Source organism: Tasmannia lanceolata, unplaced genomic scaffold, assembly GCF_043159265.1.
Source record: "Tasmannia lanceolata isolate RefF3 unplaced genomic scaffold, GAP_Taslan_0.1 ptg000037l, whole genome shotgun sequence".
Lineage (NCBI taxonomy): Eukaryota > Viridiplantae > Streptophyta > Magnoliopsida > Canellales > Winteraceae > Tasmannia > Tasmannia lanceolata.
Window position 1 is genome coordinate 62,904,473 of NW_027518714.1, and position 25,973 is coordinate 62,930,445.

At 40.1% G+C, this 25,973-nt stretch overlaps 2 protein-coding genes and 1 pseudogene across 2 annotated transcripts; 2 read left to right on the forward strand and 1 right to left on the reverse strand.

Annotated features, from left to right (window-relative positions):
* Positions 1-803: 803 nt before the first annotated feature.
* On the forward strand, positions 804-2,631 carry LOC143860632 (BOI-related E3 ubiquitin-protein ligase 1-like). The gene is made up of 4 exons (XM_077371372.1): positions 804-1,120; positions 1,254-1,342; positions 1,444-1,796; positions 1,905-2,631. The coding sequence occupies exons 1-4, from the start codon at positions 1,083-1,085 to the stop codon at positions 2,445-2,447; spliced, it is 1,023 nt and encodes a 340-aa protein (XP_077227487.1). The 5' UTR covers positions 804-1,082; the 3' UTR covers positions 2,448-2,631.
* An 8,336-nt stretch (positions 2,632-10,967) lies between these two features.
* LOC143861200 (glyceraldehyde-3-phosphate dehydrogenase A, chloroplastic-like) lies at positions 10,968-20,804 on the reverse strand. Its single transcript, XM_077372131.1, has 5 exons — positions 20,573-20,804; positions 20,333-20,449; positions 13,999-14,300; positions 13,431-13,675; positions 10,968-11,629 (listed from the first exon to the last, which is right to left on the reverse strand). The coding sequence occupies exons 1-5, from the start codon at positions 20,618-20,620 to the stop codon at positions 11,127-11,129; spliced, it is 1,215 nt and encodes a 404-aa protein (XP_077228246.1). The 5' UTR covers positions 20,621-20,804; the 3' UTR covers positions 10,968-11,126.
* A 1,924-nt stretch (positions 20,805-22,728) lies between these two features.
* Positions 22,729-25,290, forward strand: LOC143861199 (pentatricopeptide repeat-containing protein At3g26782, mitochondrial pseudogene; annotated as a pseudogene).
* The last annotated feature ends 683 nt before the right edge of the window (positions 25,291-25,973 follow it).

Below are 25,973 nucleotides of genomic sequence, written 5' to 3' on the forward strand. Positions count from 1 at the left end.
ACTCTGTTTGGTTGCCGGAATTTTTTTGGTTCTTGGGATTTTTGTGGAACAAAAAACTTCCTGGAAGATTGGTGGGTAAAAAAACTCCCTCAAAGTATCCCGGTAAAATAAAAATTCAATATTTGATTGACCGGACTATGGTGGGAAAAAAATTCCAGTTTCGAAGCTTATCAAGACAATCTTAGCAAGTTACCCTCGATTTCTACTTTAGAACTAGCATGGTTTCGTTTTCCAATCAAATTACCAATGTTGTTAATAGAGAGGGAGGTGTGATACGGAGAATCCGTGCTTCCCAATTACGCTGGTGCCCTAATTTTAATTAAGTTATATTGGTAGGCTTAATTTAACAATTGCATGGATACGGGCCGATTTCTGGTATAACCTTAGGGCCCTCGATAACAAAAACCTTTCCTAAATTAAAATTTTATTAAAAAATAAAAGAAAAAAGTTAGGGCAAATAAAGAAATCTCGGTATTTCCTATGGTTGGATATAAAAAGATATACAGAAGCTTTATAACATTTGACTAGCGGTGAAAAGAAGAGAGCTGAAGGGTGTCCTGTCTAAAAACTGGGGTTCCTCTCTACAGAGGTGCGAGTGACACGACTTTTAAATTTTGATCTCTCTTCACGACGTGGACGTGGAGGGGGCGTTGTTTTTAAGGGAGATTAAGATCTCTTGCTTTTTCCTGTCATAAATATTTTTAATACACCAGTATTTTGTTACAGTGCACACCCATATTCTTTTGTTTCCTTTAGCAATAGGGAGCAGGTGCGCAGTTTTCCACTCGTTCCCCGTGTTGTCTCGTTTGACTGTCTGTTGCAGCAACAGGCGCACCATCGGCGCTCATTCATTTATAATGGCGTGTCAATGCTCCCTCCACCACCTCCCACATCAATATATAAATAAATAAATAGTTTAAAGAAATAGACCTTTCTATCTCTCCCTCCCTTTTACTTTGCCCTCCTATAAAAACTTATCCTTCACACCCATTTCCTTATTTCCTTAAACCTCTCTCTCTCTCTCTCTCTCTCTCTCCCGCGCGCTCTAGAGATTTTCAAGTCTTGAAAAATCTTTCATTACAATGGCCGTACAAGCTCAGTATCCGACGAATGCTTTTGGGTGAGCGCATGGTTCTTTTTTCATCTTTCTATTTTCCATCAACGATTGAAAAAATAATTGGTGAGATTTTCATTCGGAGAGAGATTTCATTATCTTGTTTTTCCTCTGATTTTTTTTTGGTCTGGATTTTTAGGGCGCGTAATGGCGTTTTCGAAGAGATACAATTGCAGCAATATCGGGAAAACCAAAGCGTCAACCTGTTGAGAGGTTACAGCAATTACGGTAAGCCGTTGAAACCGTCCTGCTGATTTGATTCGTTTTCTTTATCTTTTTTTTTTTTTCTTGTTGGCGTTTCATCTGATTATTTTCTTTATTTGATGCAGCTGGAAATCAGATCTTGAAGGGAACGGTTTTCAGCGATCCTGAGAGTGAATTGACCTGCAATGTATCTGGATCTCGGAAAAGGAGTCGAGATGATCCAACAATCGGTCTCATACAACAACAGAATCATCAAGAACAACAGTTCCAATTGGTGAACATTCCCAAGGTTTCTCAGAAAATTTCCACCGGTTTGCAGCTTTCTTGCCGAGAGAATCGATTGAACGGGTCCGAAATGACATCGACGAGTGGAAGATCCGGTCTCGCCTCTCCTCTGTTTGGCGCCCCTATCGCTCAACATCTTGCATCTTCTCTGTACAACCAGAACATCGAAATTGACGCATTCATCCGTCTCCAGGTACACGCTTCACTTTATTTAATTAAGTCTGCAATTCATGTGTTTTTTAATTTTTTAGGCTTTCTCGTTATTTCTGTGGTTCTGATCGAGATTTTGATCCTTTTCCAGAACGAGAAACTTCGATTGGGATTAGAAGAGACGAGGAAGAGGCATTGCAGATCTCTGCTTTCGATCTTGGAACAACAAGTCTTGAAAAGGCTAACTGAAAAGGAGACTGAGCTAGAGAACGCGAGGAGGAGGAACGCTGAACTGGAAGAGAAAGTGAAACAGATGAGCGCTGAGAATCAGATATGGTTCACCTTTGCAAAGAACAACGAAGCAATCGTCTCAAATCTACGGTCGAGCCTCGAGCAGGTCCTCCTTCAGAACACCGGTCTCACAAAGGAAGGTTACGGTGATAACTCCGACCTGATCGGAGTTCTTGGTGACGATGCGCAGTCATGTTGCTTTGAAGATAGAAGGGAAACGGAGAAAGCGATTCGAGAGAATCAAGATAGGAGAAGTTGCAGAGTCTGCCGGGAAAATGACGTGTCCGTTCTCCTTCTACCGTGCCGGCACCTCTGTCTCTGCAAAGACTGCGAGACGAAGCTCGACTCTTGCCCTATCTGCAACTCCGTGAAGAACGCTACCCTTCAAATCTTCATGTCGTGAATCTCGTGATTTCTTTTTTGAATACTGAAAAGTCCGCGACATTTTTCGTAAACGGGCGTATCCGATACGTTCCGGAGCCCAAATGTCGGTAACCATCCTTTTTTTTTTTTCTATTTTTAGAGTCCCAACTATACTGTATTGAAAAGCCATCTCAGTACATATCAGTCGCCGATATTTTCCCTTGCACGTTGGACTCGTGATTCTGATAATCTTTTTTCTTTTTTTGGTTTATGGTATCGTTTTTTACTTTTTTTTTTCTGTTGATGAATTCCTTCATTATTTTATTCCTCCATTCAAAGCCCCGAACTTAACGGCTACCCGGCGTTGTACGTACTTGTTTCTTGTCCTTTTATTATAATAATAATGTAGCCTCCCGTGCACGGGAGGGTGATAATGCTACGGTAAACGAGTCTTTCTCGCTCCAACCAAAATATCATATAACTACCCTCTCTCTTTGTGGGGTGGACCAAAAACAAGAGACTTCGTATTGGGGAGCTCTTTGTGGGTTCCACTCTGATTTTACCATGGCCAAAAACTTCCATTGATCGGTCGATCCCAGCCATGCAACGCTGAGAAGTCTCGGATTACGTTGGTCCCCACACAGAGAATCGTTCAGTCACATAAAACGTGCAGAAGTTCTTCCAATGTGGAAGAAAAAGCTTGCTAAGATTGCATGTGTTAATTCCGTCGATAGCGAAAGCTAACAGTGGGACATGGTTCTATTGGGTAGGGTTGGGTCATTTGTCAGTACTTAGAATGGGGAGAGCTGACTTGGCTTTGGCAGCGAGAAGAAAATTGATAGAAGATCCTAGCCTTCCAATTGATTAGTCTGACAATGGTCCCACTCGCGATTAATATTCTGGAGCGCGTAATGGGTGCTCTATAGAAATGAAGAGGCCAACATTGGATCCTTTTTCATATTAAACTCGGCAGTCAGGGGCTGACTCGGTTGATTTCATATTAAACTCGGCAACTTGTGTTTGGGGCACCCTTCAAACTCGGCCATCTTAGTTGAGTTAATACGGTTTTAAGGAGGGTTAAAAGACGTAAGACGAGCGTTGTTGAGTCATGAGTGGTTACTGATACGTTCCTTTCTCCTTTTTTCCAAACTATACTACGGCTTTCTGATCTCTGTCAGTACTCTGTATATACGAATTATTATGGGGGTGTTAAACAGAGGGATTGAAAATATGTGCTGGTCTGTTACCAAATTAGGGCAGATTAGGGTTTTCTTTACCAAAACGTCAGGAGCTTCCTTATGACTAAAAAACGATCCTATATTTTTACCCCAAATCAGGAACTCTGTTTTGTTTTTTTCTATTTCTTCACCAATCCTAATCCTGAGAAAGTGTGTAGAAAAAAGAAAGAAAATAAAAAAGAGGAATCCTACTTGTTTAATGAACCTAACCATTCATTTGTTCATTAGTCTACTTCATAGGTAGGCCATGCCCTAGAAAAACATCGCTATAAACTCCTCAACGTGCAGCTTGAATACGCAACCGGGGCAAGAGGAATCCTAACTCTATTGCGAAAGATTTTCAGAAGATAATATATTCAGTGAAGGTGGGCCCAAGAGATTGAATTATTTGTTTGGATGATCCAATTGATTTCGTAGCTGGAATTTTGTCTCGGTAAAACAGGAGACGGGACCCACAAATTTTAGCCACTTCCACCCGTATCAATCTGTCCTATTGTGAAATGAATGTGTTGACATAGTAGATGCGACAAGATGAGGTGTAGGTACTATTTCAAAAAAAAAGATGAGGTGTAGGTAGGTTTAAGGCTTATTAAGGGTGACAAGAGCAAGGGAGGCCTCCAAGCGTTTTCATCTTCATTGGGAAACTAAGTTCGTGTTGGTGCAGTTGCTGCCGGCCCCTGCATTTAATTTTATTTCTACCGCCTCTATTGTCTATTCTCAGGCCGGGTTGGTTTCAGGGCTACTAATGTACACACACCTCATTATGTCCTTCTACCTCTTCATATCATATAAATAAAACCTAGTTTTATGTTAGAAAGTATAAAAGATTAAATAATGCCATCTCCAAATCTCCAATGGCTTAAGCTGTTGGAGTAATTGCTTGTTTCACATGGTTTCCTCCAAACTTTCTTCCTATTAAAAAAAATCCAAAAAGCCAACGCAAAAGAGGGTCACACGTGCCACATGTAGACCAAACCTAAAAAAAGAGGGGCCACATGTGAGGCAGAGTGTTATAGTATAAGAGCTTAAATAACGGCTTTATGCTTTTGGAGTAATTTAGTTGTTTCACATGGTATCAGACCAAAGGTCCCGAGTTCAAAGCTCCTTGATATTAAAAATCCACGTCTAATGGCCCAGCCAAAAAGAGAGGCCATATGTGCCACGTGTAGGCCAACTGTAAAAAAAGAGGGGCTTGACATGAGGAGCATTAAAGTATAAAATATTGAATAACGGCATTTCCAATGGCTTAAGCTTTTGGATTGTTTCACATTCTGTAAGTCATATTTACATGGGATTTGGTTGGCAATTTAGCGGCTCACTTTTCCGAGAGAAAACAGCCACCTCAGATGAATTAAATCAATAAGACAACTAAAAAGTGAGCCTGTGTGGCTGTTCTCTCCTGCAAAAGTGAGCCGCTAAATGGCTTTCTACGGAATTACCTACATATGAATTTGTTAGAATATGTGAGATCAGTGAAATTCAGAATTTTAACAGTATTTGTTATAAAATTTAAATTCATCAAAAGAATTTTGTAATTGTTTGAATCTAATCAACTTTTTGAAAATGTTGATTATTCAAATCCTGATCAGATCTTGTAATATGAATCCAAAAGGATCCGTTGGATTGAAATTTGTTTTACATATCCATTGTATTGTCTGGGTTCATTGACAGCCCTAGAAGAGCACTCTCTTATTATTGTTTTTTGCTTGGTTGGGTTTGGTGAGGCAGGGCGTTAAAAGGGGTGACCGGGCAGGAACAAAAGATAAACACATCTCCATCTTTTATAGCATCTAATATTATATTGGAGTAATAATACAGTATGCATAAACATTAGGGAAGCCTGTAAAAATATAGGGAATTGCTAGCGTCCATAGCAAAAAGCATTTCGCGGCTGGTCTGTCACACGTCAGACAAGCCACCTAGTGCATGGAGACAAAAGCTGTTGTCTTCATTCACGAGGTAGCTGGTATGACATGCGACAGACCAGCCGCGAAATGCAGCGCGAAATGGACCCTAGCAAATCCCAAAAATATATAATGAAATATAATTTCATCTCATCTTTTTATAGAAAGATTGATATTTCCATTCCACCCACTTTTGGTCGTTTCCATCTGGCTTTTTTATTTTGAAAATTTCTTTCGAGTGGTAAAAGGTGACATAAGTTTGTGTAATCTTGTGAGCGAGGTGGTGGTTGTTTTTTTTTTTTGGTTGGGGTGCTATTGCCGATGTAAATATCTCTATATCAGCGCATTTCAATTGATGGAATTAGGCGCTGGAATCAGCATCCCATTCTGATTCCATCCGATTTTGCCATTTGGTTCAGCACAAAATGAACATAATCAGGGGGTGGAATTGACACCTGGGGAGAATCAAAGGGAGAAAATGCCAGAATTTATTTTCTGCCCCAAGAGTCGGTATTTTACTCTGTCGCAGTTAGAATGGAATTTTTATTAAAAATGTTGTGAATTAAATTTTTTAATTTTAATTTTATTTCATTCTCTTTACATGAGAATCAGAATAGGATGCCAATTCTGATTCCTGATTCAGGCAATCAAAACGCAGCCTACGTTTTGCTGATCCAATGTTACTAAGAAGACCTTAACTCTCTCTAGATGTTCTGCTGATCTACTATTGTATTTGGTTAATTTTTTTCACTGGCCGGTGAAAGGATAAAACCCACAAGTAGAAATAAGTAACTTATTTGTTCATCTAATATCATATGGCTTCCCTTTTTTTTATTACTATAGACTGGTGAATGGATAAAAGCCTGGAGAAGCTTGCAAATACATGGACACCTCTCCTTTTTCTTTCTGTCTTTTTGGGCTTCGGTCTGGTGGAGCAAGACTTGGGTTGATGGGTGGCCTGACTGACACAAAGAAAGAGACCCATGGCATGGCTTATTTGCAACACAAGATGCCAGTAAAACGCTGTGTACAGACGCCCTTGTCTGACGGATTATATTATTTATAGCTTAGTGCAAATGGTTGAAAAAATCAAAGTAATAGAAGCTTGTAAAAGCATAGAGACAAAGGAGTGAATGAAGGAGATGGGAAGTGGTGGCTTTTGTGCATGAGAAGTGGGAAACCCAAAGATATAGACTGCCATAGGATATTTGAGTGGGACATAGACTTTATGAAAGGGAGCCTTTTATTTAAATAGAGTCTGGTGGGTACCATAATTTGGCAGAGGTTGTTTTCGTGTGGATATTAGTTGACTTGTCCATCTTAACTCTTAAGTTATATAGCTTTTTCTATTATTTTTAGGCCACAAGAAAGTAATAAGCTATTGTTGCTTTTCTTTTTCTTTAATCTGAATCATGCTAGGAAGAAGCCTACAAAACTAAATACAAAGGTCTCCCTAGAATCTAACAACACTGTCCATAGAAAAAATCACAACAAATTTTAAAGTATATGAGGTTTTACTTATATTGGGATGTGGGATGTCTTTATCTCACCCACTTTTTTGGGGAATAATCTTATTGGGATATGGGTAATGGATGCCCTTATTCATGCTCCATTGCAGTTTCCTTTCCTGAAAGGGATGGCTTGTTCCACCTGTTTCTGAGAAAGCAAATGAAAAGACGGGAGGGTGTTTATTTCTTTGGTTATGTTCTTCCCTAAATACACATTTAATGGATGTGTCTATGCCATTTCAAAAGTAGGCATCAAATGAATTATCAGATCAGAGATGATGCTTTCACAAGGAACCAAAAAGTGGGGTAGAGATGAGATGCGTATAAGTTAGTTTTAGTGGGTTTGAGAAGTCTAATGAATCCAAGAGGAAAAACAGGGAAAACATTATTTTATGTTTGTATTTTTTTTTCCCCATTTGTGGGGATTTATGGTTTGGACTTTAGAGGTGGGAGTGGCTTCCATGGTACCCCACTAAGAGGTATCTTGGAAGGAAGATGCGTGTACAGTATCTCTATTGTTTATATTTCTTCTCATATGAATCTAACTTTAGCTTGGGGCTAGTTTTCAAGTCCAAGTGGATTTTAATGGCTTAAATGCTAAAATAAGGGGGCACCGTAAAGAGGGTGCTGACATGATGCATAGGAATTTGTAAAGTGGAAGCAGCTCTGGTGGAGATTTTTAGATGCTCCAAGAGGATTCTTACAGAGGTCTTTTGGCCCCTCACCCATTATCATAGATGCAGAATAGAAAATATTTTAAAATTGGAAAATAATAGTGGGAATTTTTATGTTTCTAGTTTAAGTGATACACACACAGTGGGGAAACATTTCTCAATAATATTAAACACGTAAAGCTAGTTGAACAGCTAAGAAAACCTCACAGGGTAGGACATTGAATGTGTTTCTGTGAGAGAGAGAGAGAGAGAGAGAGAGAGAGAGAGAGAGTTGAATGCTTTCTCCTAACAGATAATAAGCAATCAAACAAACCAAGCTATCTGGCAGAACAAGGATACAATGTCTTTTAGTTGAGGAGCTGATGTGAAGAAGGGCCCTCGACTGTAATTAGAAGCAACTTTTTCATGATTGATGCTTCTTTTAAGATGGAGACCTAAGCCCTCACATGGACCTCCTTAAATGATATCCCCATCCAAACTGTCCAAGTAATAGTCTTGAGTAGCACTCAACTTTCCCTTCCAAATTCCACAAACCTTTCTGAATATAGTCTTCTCTCTTCAAAAAATTCCACAAACCTTACAAATAGCCTTTTCACGGTATAACCGTTAAGTTATTTTCCTCTAAAGGTTGGAAAAACAATTTATTTTCCCTTCCAAGTTCCACAAACCCTTTTTCATGGCTTTAGTTTTGGTACAAACCATAAAATGAAGTGACCGTTATTAGCCCTTTAATACACATTACTTGTCTAACCTTTAGTGCCATTCTTAGGAAAGCAATGTCCTGCTTTTGACTTGAACAACCTTGATTGGGATACCACATTGTATTGTTAAACCAATCCCAATGTCACCTCTAGGAGTCTGCCACAATGGATTTCTCTCAATTATGGAAAATACTTCTATGAACCTCCTAACCGATCGCATATTATGCTGTCTAGACAGTCGGTAATGTTGGTGTTGGTTAACAATTTTGTTGAATTTACTACAGTCTAAGAAAAGTAGTAATAAGCTAATTTTTGCAGTAATCTCCGATATAAGAATTAAGCTTGAGCCTTAAATTGTGTGTAGTTATTTAACAAAATATAAGGCTACGAATTGGAGCAAGACACTACATCATTCTGTAGCAATGGCTATATTTAACATGGAGAATTTCTATTGGTCAGTTGTCGCTGTTATATATAAGTATAATGTGTTATAAATTATGTTGACATCCAACTATTGGGCAACTATCAAGGTTATGTTTGGAGGCTTCCCCCATCTTGTATACAAGAGGATAAATAGAAGAAGATAAATTAGGAGGTAAGAGATGCCATTAAGAGAAATTTCTAAATTATTTCCAAGCTTCTTTTATATCCAGAAGATTGCCGGTCTAGGCTTCACTGAAACACAACAAACAGAAAATTTTGATGGAAAATACAATCGAGAACACGAAATCTACACGATTCATCATGTTGCTTGACTGCATTCACTTGGCAACGATCTAAGAGATTCCACCATAGGCGAAGATTACAAGTATGAAATAACCAAAGGCCTAGAGGTTAGAATCAATACCATATGTAGAATCCCAACCCTGATCCAATACAACAGTTTCTCCCAAACATGAAAACTATACATTTTTTTTTTAATGACGAAAGTCTCTCTATTTCTCAGCACATAGCCTTCCCATGGTTAGAATACAAAAGGCAATTTCGTAGAAAGCCATTTCCCTGTTATTATTTATCAAGTTTGTCACCCAAAAGGCAAATGAGTTGTCCAACCTATTTGACCCTACAAATTCTGGCTCCTAAGCTGTCCCTGGTTAGCATACAAAGTAACCAAACTATATATATATATATATATATATATATATATATATATATATATATATAAACCTCCAGCTTACCAGGAGAGTCAGGTCTCTTGGCAAATTTTTGATACAAAGTTGCCAATGTATTCTTTTTAGGGATAATTACATTTTCACCCCCTCTAGTTTCCACTTCCACCCCTATAGTTTAAAAAGTGATAAAGACATCCCCTCTAGTTTCGTTTTGTTTAAGGTTTGCCCCCTCAGCTGAAGGTTCGTCCATAGATTGAAGGGTTAGGATGATCTGATGGAGCTGATTTTTTGGGCACACCCTTTCTATGTCAGGACCCATCAAATGAACGCTTTGGATCATCCAAATAATGTGGGCCCATACCCGAATCCAAACACTACCAAACGCTTTGGATTCGGGTATGGGCCCACATTATTTGGATGATCCAAAGCGTTCATTTGATGGGTCCTGACATAGATAGGGTGTGCCCAAAAAATCAGCTCCATCGGATCATCCTCACCCTTCAATCTATGGACGAACATTCAGCTGAGGGGGCAAACCTTAAACAAAACGAAACTAGAGGGGATGTCTTTGTCACTTTTTAAACTATAGGGGTTGAAGTTGATGTGTCAGAAACTAGAGGGGGTGTAAATGTAATTATCCCTTCTTTTTATGATTTTTTATATGAATTTCTCTCCCACTCTCTCCATAGTCCATAGCCTATAAATTTCCATGTGACTCCTCTATAAGCATCTTATTGACATTCAGGCATTCAAAGGAAGGTATTCCATATCAGTCTTTTAATTTTCCGCGTAAACAACTGCATTGAAAGTGTAGTCTTGCCTAAATACTCGTCACCAGTGTTTTTCTCAGAGCAACATCTTCCCCAGAAGCAACCTTGAGATAAGGAGATTGAAATCGTACAAGACCTTCTCAGAAACCTTTGAGACGACGAGATTGAAATCGTGCAAGACTTGGTTGTTTTCCCTTGTTGCATGACCAGCTCATGTTTGTCATTCAGTTTTACTAAGATTTTGCCAGAAGAGACTTTTTGATTAATTGGATTAATTGGGTTTCTTTTTGTTCTAAATAATTTGTCTTTCTCCTTTTAGATCTAGGAAGTAAATAGTTCAATACACTTTTCCAGTCTCTCTAACCCCAATCTTCTTACACAAAATTCAATTGAGTGGCTCTCCCATGTACAACTGAGGATAGTAGAAAAAGAAACCTTTAATTGGTGTAAGTTGCAACAGCTTGAAGCAAAGTGGTGTTAGCATTTTACGCAATGAGTTGTTATGTTGTTTTTTTTTAGCTTCGCCTTTCTCATTCCCATCTATTTCATTGATGGTGATGTCAAAGGCCCATGCCCAACTTTGGTTATTAATGCATTGAGCCTTTATCAACATGAAAGAAGATTTAGAAACCAGTCTTCAAGTACAAACAGAAGAAGGAAATACATACATACTATAGTTACCCTTGATTTTAGAAGAGAAGTTACATAATAAACAGGGCTCAAAAGGGTTTAATTTCTCATTACAATTTGACAAAAATAAAAATTTGAAAGGTAAAACAAAAATTAAAATGCATGCACCGGCTAGCAATCGATCACTTCCAATTGTTCGCGACAATGTCAGCCAAATCTACAACCCTCTGTGAGTAACCCCACTCATTATCATACCACGCAATCACCTTAACCATGTCATCCCCCATAACCATGGTTAGCGAAGAATCAACGGTTGATGATACATCAGAGCACCTGAAGTCAACTGAAACAAGGGGCTCATCACACACAGAGAGGATTCCTTTCAACTCATTGTCAGCGCTCTCTCTGAAGGCGGCATTGACCTCTTCAGCGAATGTCTTCTTGGAGACGTGGATGACAAGGTCGACCACGGAGACGTTAGGGGTGGGAACCCGGAGGGCAATGCCATTGAGCTTGCCTTTGAGGGAGGGAAGAACCAGGGCAACAGCTTTTGCAGCACCCGTGGAAGTTGGGACGATGTTGAGGGCTGCAGCTCGAGCACGTCTGAGGTCACGGTGGCTCGCATCGAGCAGCCTCTGGTCACCAGTGTAGGAATGAGTTGTGGTCATGGTGCCCTTGATAATGCCTGCCATATATTTTGCACGGTTACAACCCATTAAGCAGCTTGCATTTTCAATTTATTATGATCATGCAAAAAAAGAGAGTGCTGGTGCTACTACTAAGTTATATAGATCAGTTGGAAGTACTTTGCAAATCAATAGGGTACCACCAAACCCCAGCTTACCTTTCAAAAATGGACTCTTAACTATGTTACTGATGAACTTTGAATGAATAAGAAACTATTATCATCACCCTGTTGTACACCATATATTATGTGGCACTATACATCGTGTCAATGTGACATCACAATGATAGCTTGAGCTTTGCACAAAATGACAATGCCGTATTATGTGTAAATCAATTTCATTTCTAACCAAAAATCGTCACAAAGCTAGGTCTATCGTGCTCAGTAACTTGGAATTCAGAAAGTAATTTCCTCCGGTACTGAAATTTTGCCAAACTGGACCCATTGTCTCTTGACATTTTTGAACTAAAAGAAGCTTGGCAAGCAAACCATTCTTGTTCATACATTGATGCTAGTGATAGGTTTGGAAATAAAATAAAAAAAGGTTGGTACCTAATCAGAAAGTGTATACTTGATAGAGCATAAATTCAAAACTCAACCATCTTAAGTAAACGATCTCAAAATCAGAAAGCGAGGGCAAACAAAAGTCCAATATATACCGCTATGAAGCAAAGGGTCCCAACGGTCTTTATCGCCATAGATCTCGCCATCCTGGTTCGCCAGTTTCGATCAAGTGTGGCTCCCAAATGGCAGTGAACATGATGGCAAGAAAATATAAAAATCACAATCCTGGTTCGCCAGTTTCGACCAAGTGTGGCTCCCAAATGGCAGTGAACATGATGGCAGGAAAATATAAAATTCAGCCAAAATTCAGTATGATTATCAGCAACATATCCTTCCTCTCCATTGGTCAGCCTCAATTCCGATTCGATTAATCCCCCGTATTCTAAGAGCTCCTTGTCTGCTCTTTTTGCCATATCTTTCTTTTCTTTTAATAAATTCTGTTTACCCAGCAAAAAATGGGCTAAGGGTCTCAATGGGTCAATTAGATGATCAATACAGGTTGCAAGACAATATTAGTGCTCGTATAGCATGAGGACATCAATGAAAATCTTCTAGACTTCTATCTCCATTTGTCTAATCAAGATCAAGTGAATATATTAAGAGATGGACAGGTGCAAGCCAATCCTAATCAAAATGATGTAACTAAAAACTCAAACAAGAAACTCGTGTAAGAATTTTGATGCCTTGTATTGCTCACAAGGAAACCCACACTCCCACAGTCAACCTCCCTATACCTTAGGACCACAACACTTGGCTTCTACCAATTTGAAAAAACAATGTGGCTTCCTACACCTCCGTTTTTTGTTTTGACAGAATTCCAGTTCTAGTGAAGGGTATAAGAAAAAATTTATTATACACCAAACTTCTTCGAAAAGTTTGATACCTTGAATTGCTAACAAAGAAACCAAAAGTCAGCCTCCCTGTAACTAATAAGAATTGCAACACGACTTCTACTTATTTGTAACACAATGTGTCTTTCTATATTTTATATGATTCTTGACATAATTTTACTAATTGTAATCTCACACATCACACGGGGACATGGTAAATTTGGACAAATGGAAGGTACTCGACTAGTTTGGGGAAAAATAGGCATCTTTCCCAGAGATACCACATGTTGTGTAGTCAGTGTTGTAGAATGAGTGTCTATTCTAACCTAAAGATGGCATGCAAGAAAAATGGAAATTGTTAAGAACCATAGTACTATGAATTAAACAATGGGCGGCAAAGTGCTTACCAAACTTCTGGTCAAGAACTTTGACGAAAGGTGCGAGGCAGTTGGTTGTGCAAGATGCATTGCTAATGATGGTATCTGAATGACGGTAAGCGTCAGCATTCACTCCAACGACATAAGTGGGGATGTCACCCTTTCCGGGGGCCGTGATCAGGACTTTCTTTGCTCCAGCTTGAATATGCTTCCCAGCACCCTCTTTGTCAACGAACACACCCGTCCCTTCGATCACGAGATCAATCCCCATATCCCTAAAACAAAACAAGTGTATATAATAACTCAAATTTCCTTAATGAGTTTATAGAATTTGGGACTTTGGGTTTGGGTTGTACCCACTTGCATCTCAGGTGCAATTTGTGTGCAAACTCCAATCTAAAATCCCTATTGATGTTGCAGTTTATGCACTCAAAATACATTTGTGTTGCACATCCAAACTGACCCATAGTAAAAGGAGAGCTGATCCCTTCTGTATAGAAATGATTTGGGTGTTTTTATTGGTCAAATCTTATGCTTAAATGTGTCTTAGTCTCTCGTATACTGATTTAAGAGGTAAATTGTGGCAAAATGAGCTTACTTCCATGGGAGATTGATCGGGTTCCTGTCAGAGATGACCTGGATGATCTTCCCATCGACGGAGATGGCCTTATCGCCGGAAGGCTTTACATCGGCATCAAAGATGCCGAGTGTGGAATCATACTTAAGAAGGTGTGAGGCCTGCTTGACGCCGCCAGTGTCATTGATGGCAATGACATCTAGTGGAGAGTCCTTCCTCCCATGCCAACACCTCAAGAAGTTCCTCCCGATCCTTCCAAATCCATTAATGGCCACCTTGATCTTGGCCTCCACCACTCCTCTCTTGTAACTGCTACCCCCAACCTTGAAAAAATATATATACAATCCAGTGAGTGGCGCAATACACAGAAAGTAGATCATTGAAAAAATAGAGCATGTCTATGACTTCAACAAAAGGAACTCCTAATATGAGAAGCACATGAGAAGCTTGAATAGGTCAACTCACTTGATGCCAAAATGATCCAAGGGCCCCTGACTTGTAGATGACATAGCGTAAAAATCATTCATACAAAATAGAAACTGAAGTGTAGATTGATTCAATTTTTTTGATAACTATCAATTCGCATACTTTTTATTGGATAATCTGATCATCCAAGAAGGGAAATTTTTTTGAGATGTCATCTCCATGATAGGGCCTACCAAAATCATGGGTTACAATACGCTTTTAGTTAATGAGAGCATGCAAAAAATACAATATGAACAATGATGTACAATTTGTTTTCATTTCTTTTCAGTAATTGAGCACTCTAGTCTAATCTAGTACATGTGGGCCATGTGAATGTGATCGAGATTCCAGACCATTCATAAGAGGCCACTAGGTGAATGTTCCCAATCATTTACACGTGAAAAGGAGCAAAGGGAAATAACATGCAACCACCCCAAAAGGCAATGGTGCCAAACTGTTAATTGTCAATTTCAGTCCAGATCTGTTTAATTTCTTTGGTTTCTGATTTGGGTCTTTGGACCTCTGTTAGATATTTAGTTCTCCGTTTTCTAAAATAAATTATGCTTACCTAGCAAAGAAAATCTCCCAAAAAACAACATCGACGAACGTACTGTCCTACCATAGGGAGTATAAGCAAAAACAGATATGAGTGGGATGCTCCACATATGTTAGAGGGTGTAAATTTGAGTTGTTGAAGTGGGAATACACCCAACACTTCTGTAAATAGAGAAAGGACACTTAAGGTTCAATTTAATCGAATTGACTCATCTACTGGCTCAAGTAAGGTGAGGGTAGCAGCCAAAATAAAAAATACTCATTATCAAGCATAACCTACTTAGGGCTGGCAATTTCACCAGGAAAAAGCGGGGATCCGCCCCGCCCCGCCCCTCCCCGCTTGGGGCGGGGATTCCCCGATTTGAGAGGGGAAGGGGATTTTAAAAATTCCCCGGTGCGGGGAGGGGAAGGGGAAGGGGATGGAGTTGTCCCCGCCCCGCCTCGCCCCGTTAATCAATGCCATTTTTTTTGTATATTTTTAACTATTTTTTTTTAGGATAACTACTAGAAACTCTGTGGATCGGCTACAAGATTCCTCCAAACATAGACTTAGCTTGTCTTTTCCTTTTAATTAGCTTCTGAGAGCATTTTGGGAACTATAATAACCTTTTGACAGATGTTGAAATAATAAAGACAAGCTGAGTGAGTAAGTGTATACAATTATCAAAAAATCGTAGTGCCAACATCGGTAGCCAAAATAAATTGCATTTTATTATTAAAAGTATGGTATGGCCCTCACCATACGATGATCCAAACCATCCATTAGATGGGGCACACCCTAAATAGGTTGTGCCCCAAAAATCATTTCCATAGGTTGATCCTAACCCTCCGATCTATGGAGGAATAGGATCATTCAGCACCTCTACAGACCGGAAGGTAAGGATCAACCTAAGGAAATGATTTTTTGGGCGCAACCTATTTAGGGTGTGCACCATCTAATGGACGGTTTGGATCATCATATGGTGCGGGCCATACCTTACTTTTAATAAAGTCAGGAGTGCGATCATCAGAATACAGTAGTGCTCATAACATTTCCCAAAATTAATGATCCAAAATGGGGTTTGGATGTTGGGTACTCTAAGTGGCAGGCTATGATACCACTTGATCTAAAATTGAAGTTGGATCGAATCCAATTAGCAATGTGCGGAAATCCCATCATCCAACAACGGCTATTGTCGGTCCAATGGGTCCATCCATCCATCGTCCACACACAAATACCGAATATAGATATGCCCTCTCTTATTAAATCTTCAAGTAAAAAAACACTGCAAACAAGTGAAATCTGGACGTTCGTTGCTGCCCAGCATTTCAATCAATATATAAAGAAGAGAAGACAAACTCCTTATACCAATCTCCTGCTAATTTAATTAACAGCAAGCCTATCGATTGTTAGTTTATAACATTTTTAGATATTGAAATTGCATCAAGTTGATTAGGGACACCCAGCATTAGTGTATCAATGACTAAAGAGGGGGTGATGTTGGGGCGGGGCGGGGATTTTGTCCCCGAAGGATGCGGAGAGGGGAAGGGGAGGGGAAGGGGATTAGATATTCCCCGCGGGGAGGGGGATTCCCTACCATCCCCGTAGAGGGGAGGGGAAGGGGAGGGGGGAAATTCCCCGCAGAGGGGAAGGGGTAGGGGACCCCAACATCCGGCCCCGACCCGCCCCGTTGCCAGCCCTTTACCTACTTCCACTTTGCAAATGGATGTTGGTTAATTCTCTACAGGATGCATAGAGGCACAAAGCTAGTAACAGTAACCATTAGCCTTCTTGCTTTGTTTCTTATATACACTACAAAGGGAAGTTACTCCACACTCTTGGACCTAGTTTGGCTCAAGTTCATAAAAACAGTTATATTTATGTCTCTAATTCCGTCAGATGTATACTCCTATGTCCCCCATATGATTACAATATAAGGTTATGGTTGTAGACCTAAAAAGTATCTTTTGTAACTGTATAATCTTCACATTGTGGAAGTTCACTGATTGTTTTTGCCCGCGGGTGTAGGCACAATTCCCAAGCCACTTAAATTTTTTCTTTTAATGACAGATTTATTAAAAGAAAAGACCAAGATGGTCAAATACAAGCCAAACAAAGAAATTTTGAAATTGAATCTTGACAGTTCAAGTCAAGGGAACCCGGGTCCCTCAGGTATTGGAGGTCTGTTGAGTAATAAGGAGGGGTGTGTGTTATGGACTTTTAGTGGTCCTATAGGAGTAGCAGATTTCAATGAAGCGGAGGTTCAAGCCATTCACCAAGGTATAAAGTTGTTACCAAATGAAGATCTAAATAGGGTGGTGGTAGAAGGGGACTCTCTCAAAATCGTTAGATGGCTAAGAGGCTCACACATAGCTCCTTGGAGGTTTGCCGCATTATTTGATGAGATCCAAGATAGAATTGGATCCGCTTCGATTTCCTTTATTCATTCAGCGAATGGAGAGGCTGACAAACTTGCAAGGAGTTTTTAGGCTCTTTGACTTTCTTCCCCCTTAGCTATTTTGGTTTTTTGTATTTTTTGGGGTTGATAGGCCCTCTTCTCTCTTGTAATTTCAGAGACCTTCTCGGTCTCGTTTTCTTTTAATGCATTCACTTTTACCATTCAAAAAAAAAGAAAAAAGACGAACAATACAACATAGGTTTGGGGGAAGAAAGTCAAAAAGCTCCATCATGGTTCTATCGATCCCATCTCTAGCTAGCCTATCGGCCTCACTATTAGTGGACCTACAAACATGATGAACACTTATCAGGTACCCAGCCATTGGTCCAAAATTTCTTATATCACCAAAGAAATGACGCTCTAAACCTAATCCAACATATCACATTGAGGGAGTCTTCAACCACAATGGGGTGCTCCAAGTTCACTTCAGCCACAAGATGAATACCTGTTAAAAGCGCTGCACTTTGCATTGGTCGCATCCGATAGACCCCTCGGACTAGAGAAGGTCCATTTGGCCCCACCATCTACCTCGTGCAAAAGGTCCCCAACACCAGAAGGCCTTGATTCCCTGGACCCGATCCATCGAAGTTAAGCTTCACATAACCTGGTGGAGGAGTCCACTATGGAGTCACCTTAGTTGAGGGAATCCTGCTATGATGAATGATATCCCAAGATCTGTTGAAGGAAAGACTTCCGATACCCTAAATTCTGGAAGGATGCTAGCCTAGGGAACCATTAAGGAGAATAACTGCTGCTTCAATCTGTAATAACTTTTGGCTCTCCCTTTGAAGAAGTGGTTGTTCCTTTCTTTCCAGATAACCTATATTATAGCCAAAAGAGAAAAAGTCCACAATTTTCGACTCCTACTATGTCAAAGGGCAAGTGACCATTCCTCAAACAATTCTTTGATATTCAAAGTAAAGACCCCAAGAAAAATAAAAGAGCTAAAGCACAAATGCCCATATTGCTCTAGCCAACTTAAAGTGGACTAATAAATGATCTACAGACTACAATCTCACCCACCGCGAGGCATAAGGTGCAATGGTCAATAATGATCATCTTGTGACTCCAAAGGTGATCCACTGTGAGGATTTTGTTGGGCGTTGTCCATGAAATAGCACAAACTTTTGGAGGGGCCAGAGTTCTCCAAGTTCTTATTATAAGCAAAGAGCATAAGACGACGACAGAGAAAGAACATAACAAACACCGGCCAACAACGATCCAAGACCAAATTCTCTGACCATTCTTGGAATACCTAATGTAAGATGAATCTAGCAGGTCTAAAAAGGCAATCATCCTATCGATCTTTCTATCAAAGAAATCCTAGTGAAATCTGATTCTCCATCAGATTCAGAGATTTTTTTCTAATGAACGATTCTTTGACAGGTATCGTGATCTAAAGTTGCCTGAAAGAGATGCAGAAAATCCCCTTTTAAAGCTCGATGACCACAACACATCCTTCCAAAATTTGATTATCTTACACATACCAATTCTTAATTGAATGCCCCTCCTAAAAAGCAGAAAACCTTTCATAATATCTCTCCAAACTGTATTCCCCTTAAAACTGTACTCATCTAGCGGATACAAGTCTTCAAGGTTAACACCATATTCGTTGTTCTCTTGGTTTGTTTCCCTATTCTTGTGATAGGGTTTGTTTTTGTAAGCTGATTGTCTCATCTTTTATCTTTCAAATAAACCGGTAGGGGTCCATGCCTAACCACAGCTTACCTATAAAAAAAAAACAGGTTAACACCATATTTGCTGACAATGGCAATGCACCACAACTGAGATCAGTCTTCGCCAAATCTCAAAAGCCACTAACTCAGTAAGGTCATATGCATTGCTTTTAGATTCTTGATGTCAAGCCTTTAAGTTGACATAGCTTGGCAAACCCCTTTCTACTTAATATTAAGAGGGGCATAGTTAAGGGTTGTTACAACCTCTCCGTTTAGTTTGTGCTTCCATTGAACCCTAGATCGACATTTATGTGAATAAAAAAGTAAGATGGTGGATAGTGGAAAATATGATGGTGAATTAGAATGATTGAAGGTGTGTTACAACATCACTTAAGACAATATATTTGCCCTGGCAATGGATAAGTTGCGTGCACTACAAAGAAATAGAAAGATAAAAAGCAAAAAGAACAGTGCAAAAAGCCCTTCGGAAGCTCTAGAAATCACAATCTTGCTGTGTATTTGTAGTTCGATTACTAGTATTTTTTTATAGACATACTGGTAAATTTTCACGTTGAAAAAGTGTGAAGTGCGATGAAGATCACCACATGTGCCTCTACCGCTCTACAGCTAACCGCCCCTGCTCCATGTGCCTGTGTGTGTAGACGGTGTGTTCCATCGTCTCATAGCCCACCATATGTGACTTAAGCTTGTGAAGTAAAACTCAAAGGTGAGAGAGGCTTTATATGCCCTTCACCACCTTTCCAAACGTCCCATGTAGGACTAAATTTTTAGTCTCCAAAAGCATTCAGTAAAACACTTTCGAAAAACCATTTTAAAAAACAAAACCATTTATTTTGAAAAGCCTAAGCTCTTGAGAACGAGTTATTTATTCTTGTATACTTTGACACTCCTACTCATGTGTGGGTCCTGTTTCTTTTGGGTTAGCTTACACTTGGCACATGTGGCCCCACTTTTGAACTCAAGATCTTTGCTCTGATACCATGTAAAACCACGGGTTAGTCCAAAAGCTTAAGCTGTTGGATTAGGCGTTATTTATTCTTTCATACTTAAACAGATTGTGCTTGCCATTTGGGTGCCATGTCAGGGCAGCACTCCATAGTCCAGAGAGAGAGAGAGAGAGAGAGAGAGAGAGAGAGAGAGATCTCAACCGTTGAAAGTAGATCTCGAGAAAAGGAGTGAAGAATAGAAGAAGAAACTCACCGCAGAGGTCTGGAATGAGATGAGGGAGAGAAAATGGTCGGAGGTTTTGTTTGCGAAGGGAAGAGAAGGCGTAGAGTTCCTGAGTCCCGAGAAATCGGAGAATCCCTTTCCATTTGCCTGAAATTCACAGAGAGAGAGAGAAACAGAAACAGAGAAAGTTGTTCTCAATAAATACTCCGTTGTAAAGATTTTACAGAGCTAGAAGAGTAGAAGAGTAGCAGTCGGATAAGAGAAGTAGACCTGAAGAGAGGGGTTGGGTACTGGAACTGAAAGAGTAGCCGAAGCCATGGGAAGAAAAGGAAGGAGGAAAGAAGCGAAGGAAAATGGTGTGTTTTCAAGGGAGGTGGGAGAGGATAAAAGAGAGGATTAGATTGTTGATAGCCTCTCGATGAACGAATGGCTCTCCTTCTGCCCTTCCCCTCTCAATCCATCCTCTCTCTCAACGTTACTACCTGCTGATAAATGATTATGTTGGCTCTTGGCCCTTCTTCTACCTACGGAGCTTTTGGGCTTTGGCCCTTTTACTCGGAATGCGTGGACGGGCTTTGCCCTACCCTACTGGAGAGAGAGAGAGAGAGAGAGAAAGAGAGAACAAAACGTCACTGTCCGGATCTATAGTACAGGCAATTTTCCCCTGTATGGACTATGGAGACTTGCTTTGTCATCTTCCCCTAAACATTTTGCACTCTTTGCTGTTCCATTCTCGGTGTGAATTGATTTCATCCCTGCTATGTTTCACTAATGACACTACATCACTCCAACCTCTGCAATTTGGTCTAGGTTACCATCAGCTAGATCCCGGCCTTCGATTTCCAGGTTGTTCTTGATTTGCTTGTAGTGATCAGGAAGCATTTTTATCTAATTCCACCCAACTACATTATGTTACAAGAGGAGGGCATAGAACCTTGCCTCTAACCCATACAGGCAACAATTATTTAGTGCCATTATAAAGAATTCATAACTGCCACATCTAACAGCTCCTCTAGAGTTTTGGGGGACAATAGATCATTCACAATAAATTGCATTAAATATTGGTATCACAAGCATGATTGGCCAAGCTGCAACTTAGATTATCTTCCCTAAAAGTGTAGTAAAAACAAAATTCATTGCAGATATAGTGAATGCGCCAAGGTATTATGTCTTTACCTTTGATGATGTTGACGACGACAAGATTATCAAATTCATTCAAGATTTTATCAATCCCAAAGTAGCACAGTAGCAAAGACCCTCTTTCGTAGCTCTAGCTTTAGCCAGCATGGGAGAAAGCAAATCTCACCCTACTATTATTAACCCTATGAAAAATTGCCAACGGGGGACATCAAAATACGAGATTTGCCGGGGGGGGGGGGGGGGGGGCACAATTTTGAAAAATTGTTAAACAGGGTCGATAACCCTCTTTTGAGAGTTTGATAACCCCATTTAGAGGGTTGATAACCCCCTTTTAGAGACTTGATAACCCCCATTTCGTTCCTCTCTAACAATTTTTCAAAAGTGTGTCCCCCGTTGGCAATTCTCGTATTTTGATGTCCCCCATTGGCAATTTTTCCTTAATTCTGTCTCTAATAATATCCACTCCAACAATATTAGGATTTCCTCTAGAATGCACCATCGACATTCAGCCTTAGAAAATTACCACTATGTTTTTTCCACTAAACTAAAGAGAATTTTTCGAGATCAGATCTCTAATTCTAATGTTAATCTATTGATGATTCTAATATTAATCTCGTGAAACATCATGAGGGCCCCACATGGCCTTGATCTCATCCCAAACATGCATACCATGTGTGAGAAGGCCACGTTTGGATACCTCATGTTTTTGTATTTGTATTTGGATTTGAGTTTTGGATACAAAATATATCGATCATCCTCATGCTCATGTGTACGTGAGGACGGGGGAGGGAGGGAGGGACGTCTTGTTCTTACTGAGGAGCAGCAAGGGTGAAGGTAATTGCCACAAATATTGATTTTCCAAATAAGGTCTCGCAGAAAAGATTTGAATATCAGATTTTGTTTTCACTGTTGTAGCTGATTTGGAAATCGAAGGATCTAATCCAATTCCAAATCTCAACTGCAAATATGAGAAATCCAAATCTAAATCTTGTGGGTATCCAAAAGTGACCTAAAGGATTTCAAAAATCAACAATTTAGCTTTACTTGGCATAATCGTAAATAAAGTTTGATGAATTAAAGACCTAATATCATCCGATCAAGGTGTCCTTAATATATTTTGGTAGACTTATGGTTGTCATTCCCATCAACGGCTCCAATCACGTAATCAAAGACAGAAGTAGGGCCCAATAAGTGTATTTTAGGAAGGAGGATGGAAGTGACTTTCTTTTTAGTACTTTCCTATTTTTCTTCCTAATCACCAAATGTCCACCAAAGGCATAGTTTGTACTTTGTAGTGCCTGATCAACGTGATTTTCTGATTTTCGTGCTATATAATCTAATGGGGCCCGCAAGTTAAGATCACATAGATATGTCCCACGTGTCCCAAATTTGAGTGCTTCATACCGAAAGCATATGCACAGATTTAAGGTAATTAATTCTTTTATTTCTGCTAGTTATATTTCTAACACAAAATTATTCTCCTGTTTGAACATGGTATTGGTTTAAGGGAATGCACGCTTTCTACTGCAACCGTTCCATTTTCTCTCCTTCTTCTTCCAATTCATCTTCAAGAATCGCTACAACACTCAACCTCCTTACCAAACCTCACGCTCTTATTTTCTCCTTATTCAATTTCTGCCACAATTACCTTTCATCACCCAAAGATCTCCAAGCAACCAACAACAATAACTCTTTTCAATTTAACTCGTATGATCTTCTCCTACAGTCCTGCAATAGCTTAAAATCACTCAAAAACATACATTCATCTCTCGCCGTCACTGGATTCATTGGACAAAATCCCCATCTGGGTGGCCAAGTAATCATCAAATACTCAAGATTCGGGGACCCGGAGAGTGCTCGCTTGCTTTTCGATGCGATTAAAGGATGCAATTCTTTCCTTTGGAATACAATGATCAGAGCATATGCCAATGGCGGTTACTGTAAGGAGACACTTGAGTTATACTCACTCTTGCGAGAGACAGGCATCACACCCAACAATTACACTTTCCCATTTGTTCTCAAGGTCTGTGCTTCTGAATTACTGGTTCTGGAGGGAAAATCAGTTCATCTTGACGTGATAAAAAATGGGTTCGGATCCGATATGTTCGTTCAGGCTGCTTTGGTCGATATGTATGCCAAATGCGGAGAGATAGATGACGGGCGTAGAGTGTTTGATGGAATGTCCAAGAGAGACCTTGTCTGCTGGACTGCCATGATCACAGCTTATGAGCAATCGGAGCGCGCCATGGAATCATTAATTCTGTTTCAACAGATGCAACAGGCAGGGCTTGTCGCAGACTCTGTGGCGGCAGTTAGTGTTGCCTCGGCAGTTGGTCAGTTGGGCGATATCAAGAGGGCTAGATCAGTTCTCGCTCACGCGATCCAAAATTGGTTTCTTGATGATGTCATTTTTACGAATTCGCTCATTACAATGTACTCAAACTGCGGTGATGTCAAAGTGGCTCGTATGATTTTCGATGGTATGAAGGAGAAAGACAGCATTTCATGGAATTCAATGCTTTCAGGTTATAGCCAAAATGGCCATGCCACTGAAGCTTTGTTACTCTTCCATCAAATGCAGGTTTCCAAGGTTAGAGCCAATTCAGTGACAGTGTTGATTGCCATTTCTGCGTGTGCTTATTTGGGATCTCTGCACTTGGGAAAGAAAACTCATAGTTTCATAGTCAGTAGTAGAATGGAGATTGATACGACCCTAACCAATGCAATCATTGACATGTATGCAAAGTGTGGCGATTTGGAAACCGCAGCTAAGATCTTCAATAATAGTTCGGCCAGCGAAAGGAATGTCAGCACATGGAATGTGATAATCTCTGGCTATGGTATGCATGGGTATGGGAAAGAAGCAATGAAACTCTTCTCGCAAATGCAAGAAAGTGGCGTTGAGCCAAACCACATCACATTCACTTGTCTTCTATCTGCATGTAGTCATGCTGGTCTTGTCGATGAAGGAAGGAAATGTTTCGATGATATGACAAAGAAGCACTTTACAATAGCCGTGGTGAAACACTATGCTTGCATGGTCGACTTGCTCGGTCGTGCTGGGTTTCTGGAAGAAGCTCGTGATTTGATTGCGGAAATGCCATTGGAGCCCAATGATGGGGTGTGGGGAGCCTTGCTTGGTGCTTGTAGAATCCACGGCAATGCGGAATTGGGGGAATTTGCAGCTAAGAATCTGCTTCACCTTGAACCCAAACATTCTGGATATTATGTGTTGATGTCAAATGTGTATGCTGCATCTTGCAAGTGGAATGAAGTTGGAAATCTGAGACAAGTGATGAAAAATAAAGGCTTGAAGAAACCGGCAGCTTTTAGCATGATTGAATTTGGTAAAGAGGTTCATGGGTTCCATACGGCGGACCAGTCTCATCCGCAACGTATAGAAGTTTACAGCAAAATAGAGAGCTTAGTTGTTGAAATGAGGATGGCAGGATATGTTCCTGACCTAACGTGTGTTCTGCATGATGTGGAGGAGGAAGACAAGGAGAATTTCCTAAACATTCACAGTGAGAAGCTTGCAGTCGCTTTTGGTATCATGAAAATTGACGCAGGAATGCCCATTTTGGTCACCAAAAATCTTCGAGTTTGCAACGATTGCCACACTGCATTCAAGTTTATTTCGAATATCCATAGGAGGAAAATCGTTGTGAGAGATGCGAATCGTTTCCATCACTTTGAAGATGGGTTATGCTCATGCAAGGATTATTGGTAAATTGCTATAAAACAAGAGACTACATGTCAACCGTTCGATAACATTATTGAGAAACAACCGCTCTCATACTCTGGTAACACAGATCACAGCCTACTCTGGTAACACAGAGCTCCATTCTGCTGCTTCTTACCTCCCCATCCCACCTCTGGTAGTTAACCATAGATCCTCAACATTGAGGCAGCAGGTTTCATTCAGTTCTGAATTGTATTGCTTTTCGCCTCTCCTCTTTTTTTTGAAAGATAACAGATTTCATTCTAACCAAGTTAATGATTACAACCCAGGGGCAATATGTCCCCAAAGCAAGATACATGAAAATCAAAGCACAAACAAAAGGAAAGGGCATGCTGGCCTGTTTTCTGAATAAAATGTCATCTTAAAAAAATAGTGGTATACAGGCCAGCAAGTTAAGATTAGGTAATGAAATAGTAAAGGGCATCAAGAAGATGTGAGAGAAATGGGAATCCAACGGAGCAAGCGGCCTTGGAAGTTAGCCATCATCATCTCAGAAACTAGGGATCTAGTTCAGAAAGTTGGACCAGATTTCCATCATATGAAGAGATCAGAAAATCAATGTGCTGATATGTTGGCAAAAGGAGCGGAAAAGAAAGGGGAGGAGATTGTTAATTCGGGATTTGTGGATATGAGGAAGGTTTAGGGTCTAGGCGGATGGGCTGTTTGGTTTGGGGCTGCCTGTTCTTGAAGGATCTGCTGTAAATATTGGTGGGGACGTCATGCCCCTTATGTTTGCTGTGTGTCTGATCTGGTTTTCTCCTAACAAATTCCCTTTTTCAACCCTGAATT

Excerpts from the sequence above, each read along its gene's own strand:
- LOC143860632 (XM_077371372.1), top strand. The coding sequence starts at position 1,083 with ATGGCCGTACAAGCTCAGTATCCGACGAATGCTTTTGG. Across the intron at positions 1,121-1,253 it reads TATCCGACGAATGCTTTTGG|GGCGCGTAATGGCGTTTTCG; the intron begins GTGAGCGCATGG and ends CTGGATTTTTAG. Across the intron at positions 1,797-1,904 it reads ACGCATTCATCCGTCTCCAG|AACGAGAAACTTCGATTGGG; the intron begins GTACACGCTTCA and ends ATCCTTTTCCAG.
- LOC143861200 (XM_077372131.1), bottom strand. The coding sequence starts at position 20,620 with ATGGCTTCGGCTACTCTTTCAGTTCCAGTACCCAACCCCTCTCTTCAG. Across the intron at positions 20,450-20,572 it reads TACCCAACCCCTCTCTTCAG|GCAAATGGAAAGGGATTCTC; the intron begins GTCTACTTCTCT and ends TGTGAATTTCAG. Across the intron at positions 14,301-20,332 it reads TCTCATTCCAGACCTCTGCG|GTTGGGGGTAGCAGTTACAA; the intron begins GTGAGTTTCTTC and ends TATTTTTTCAAG.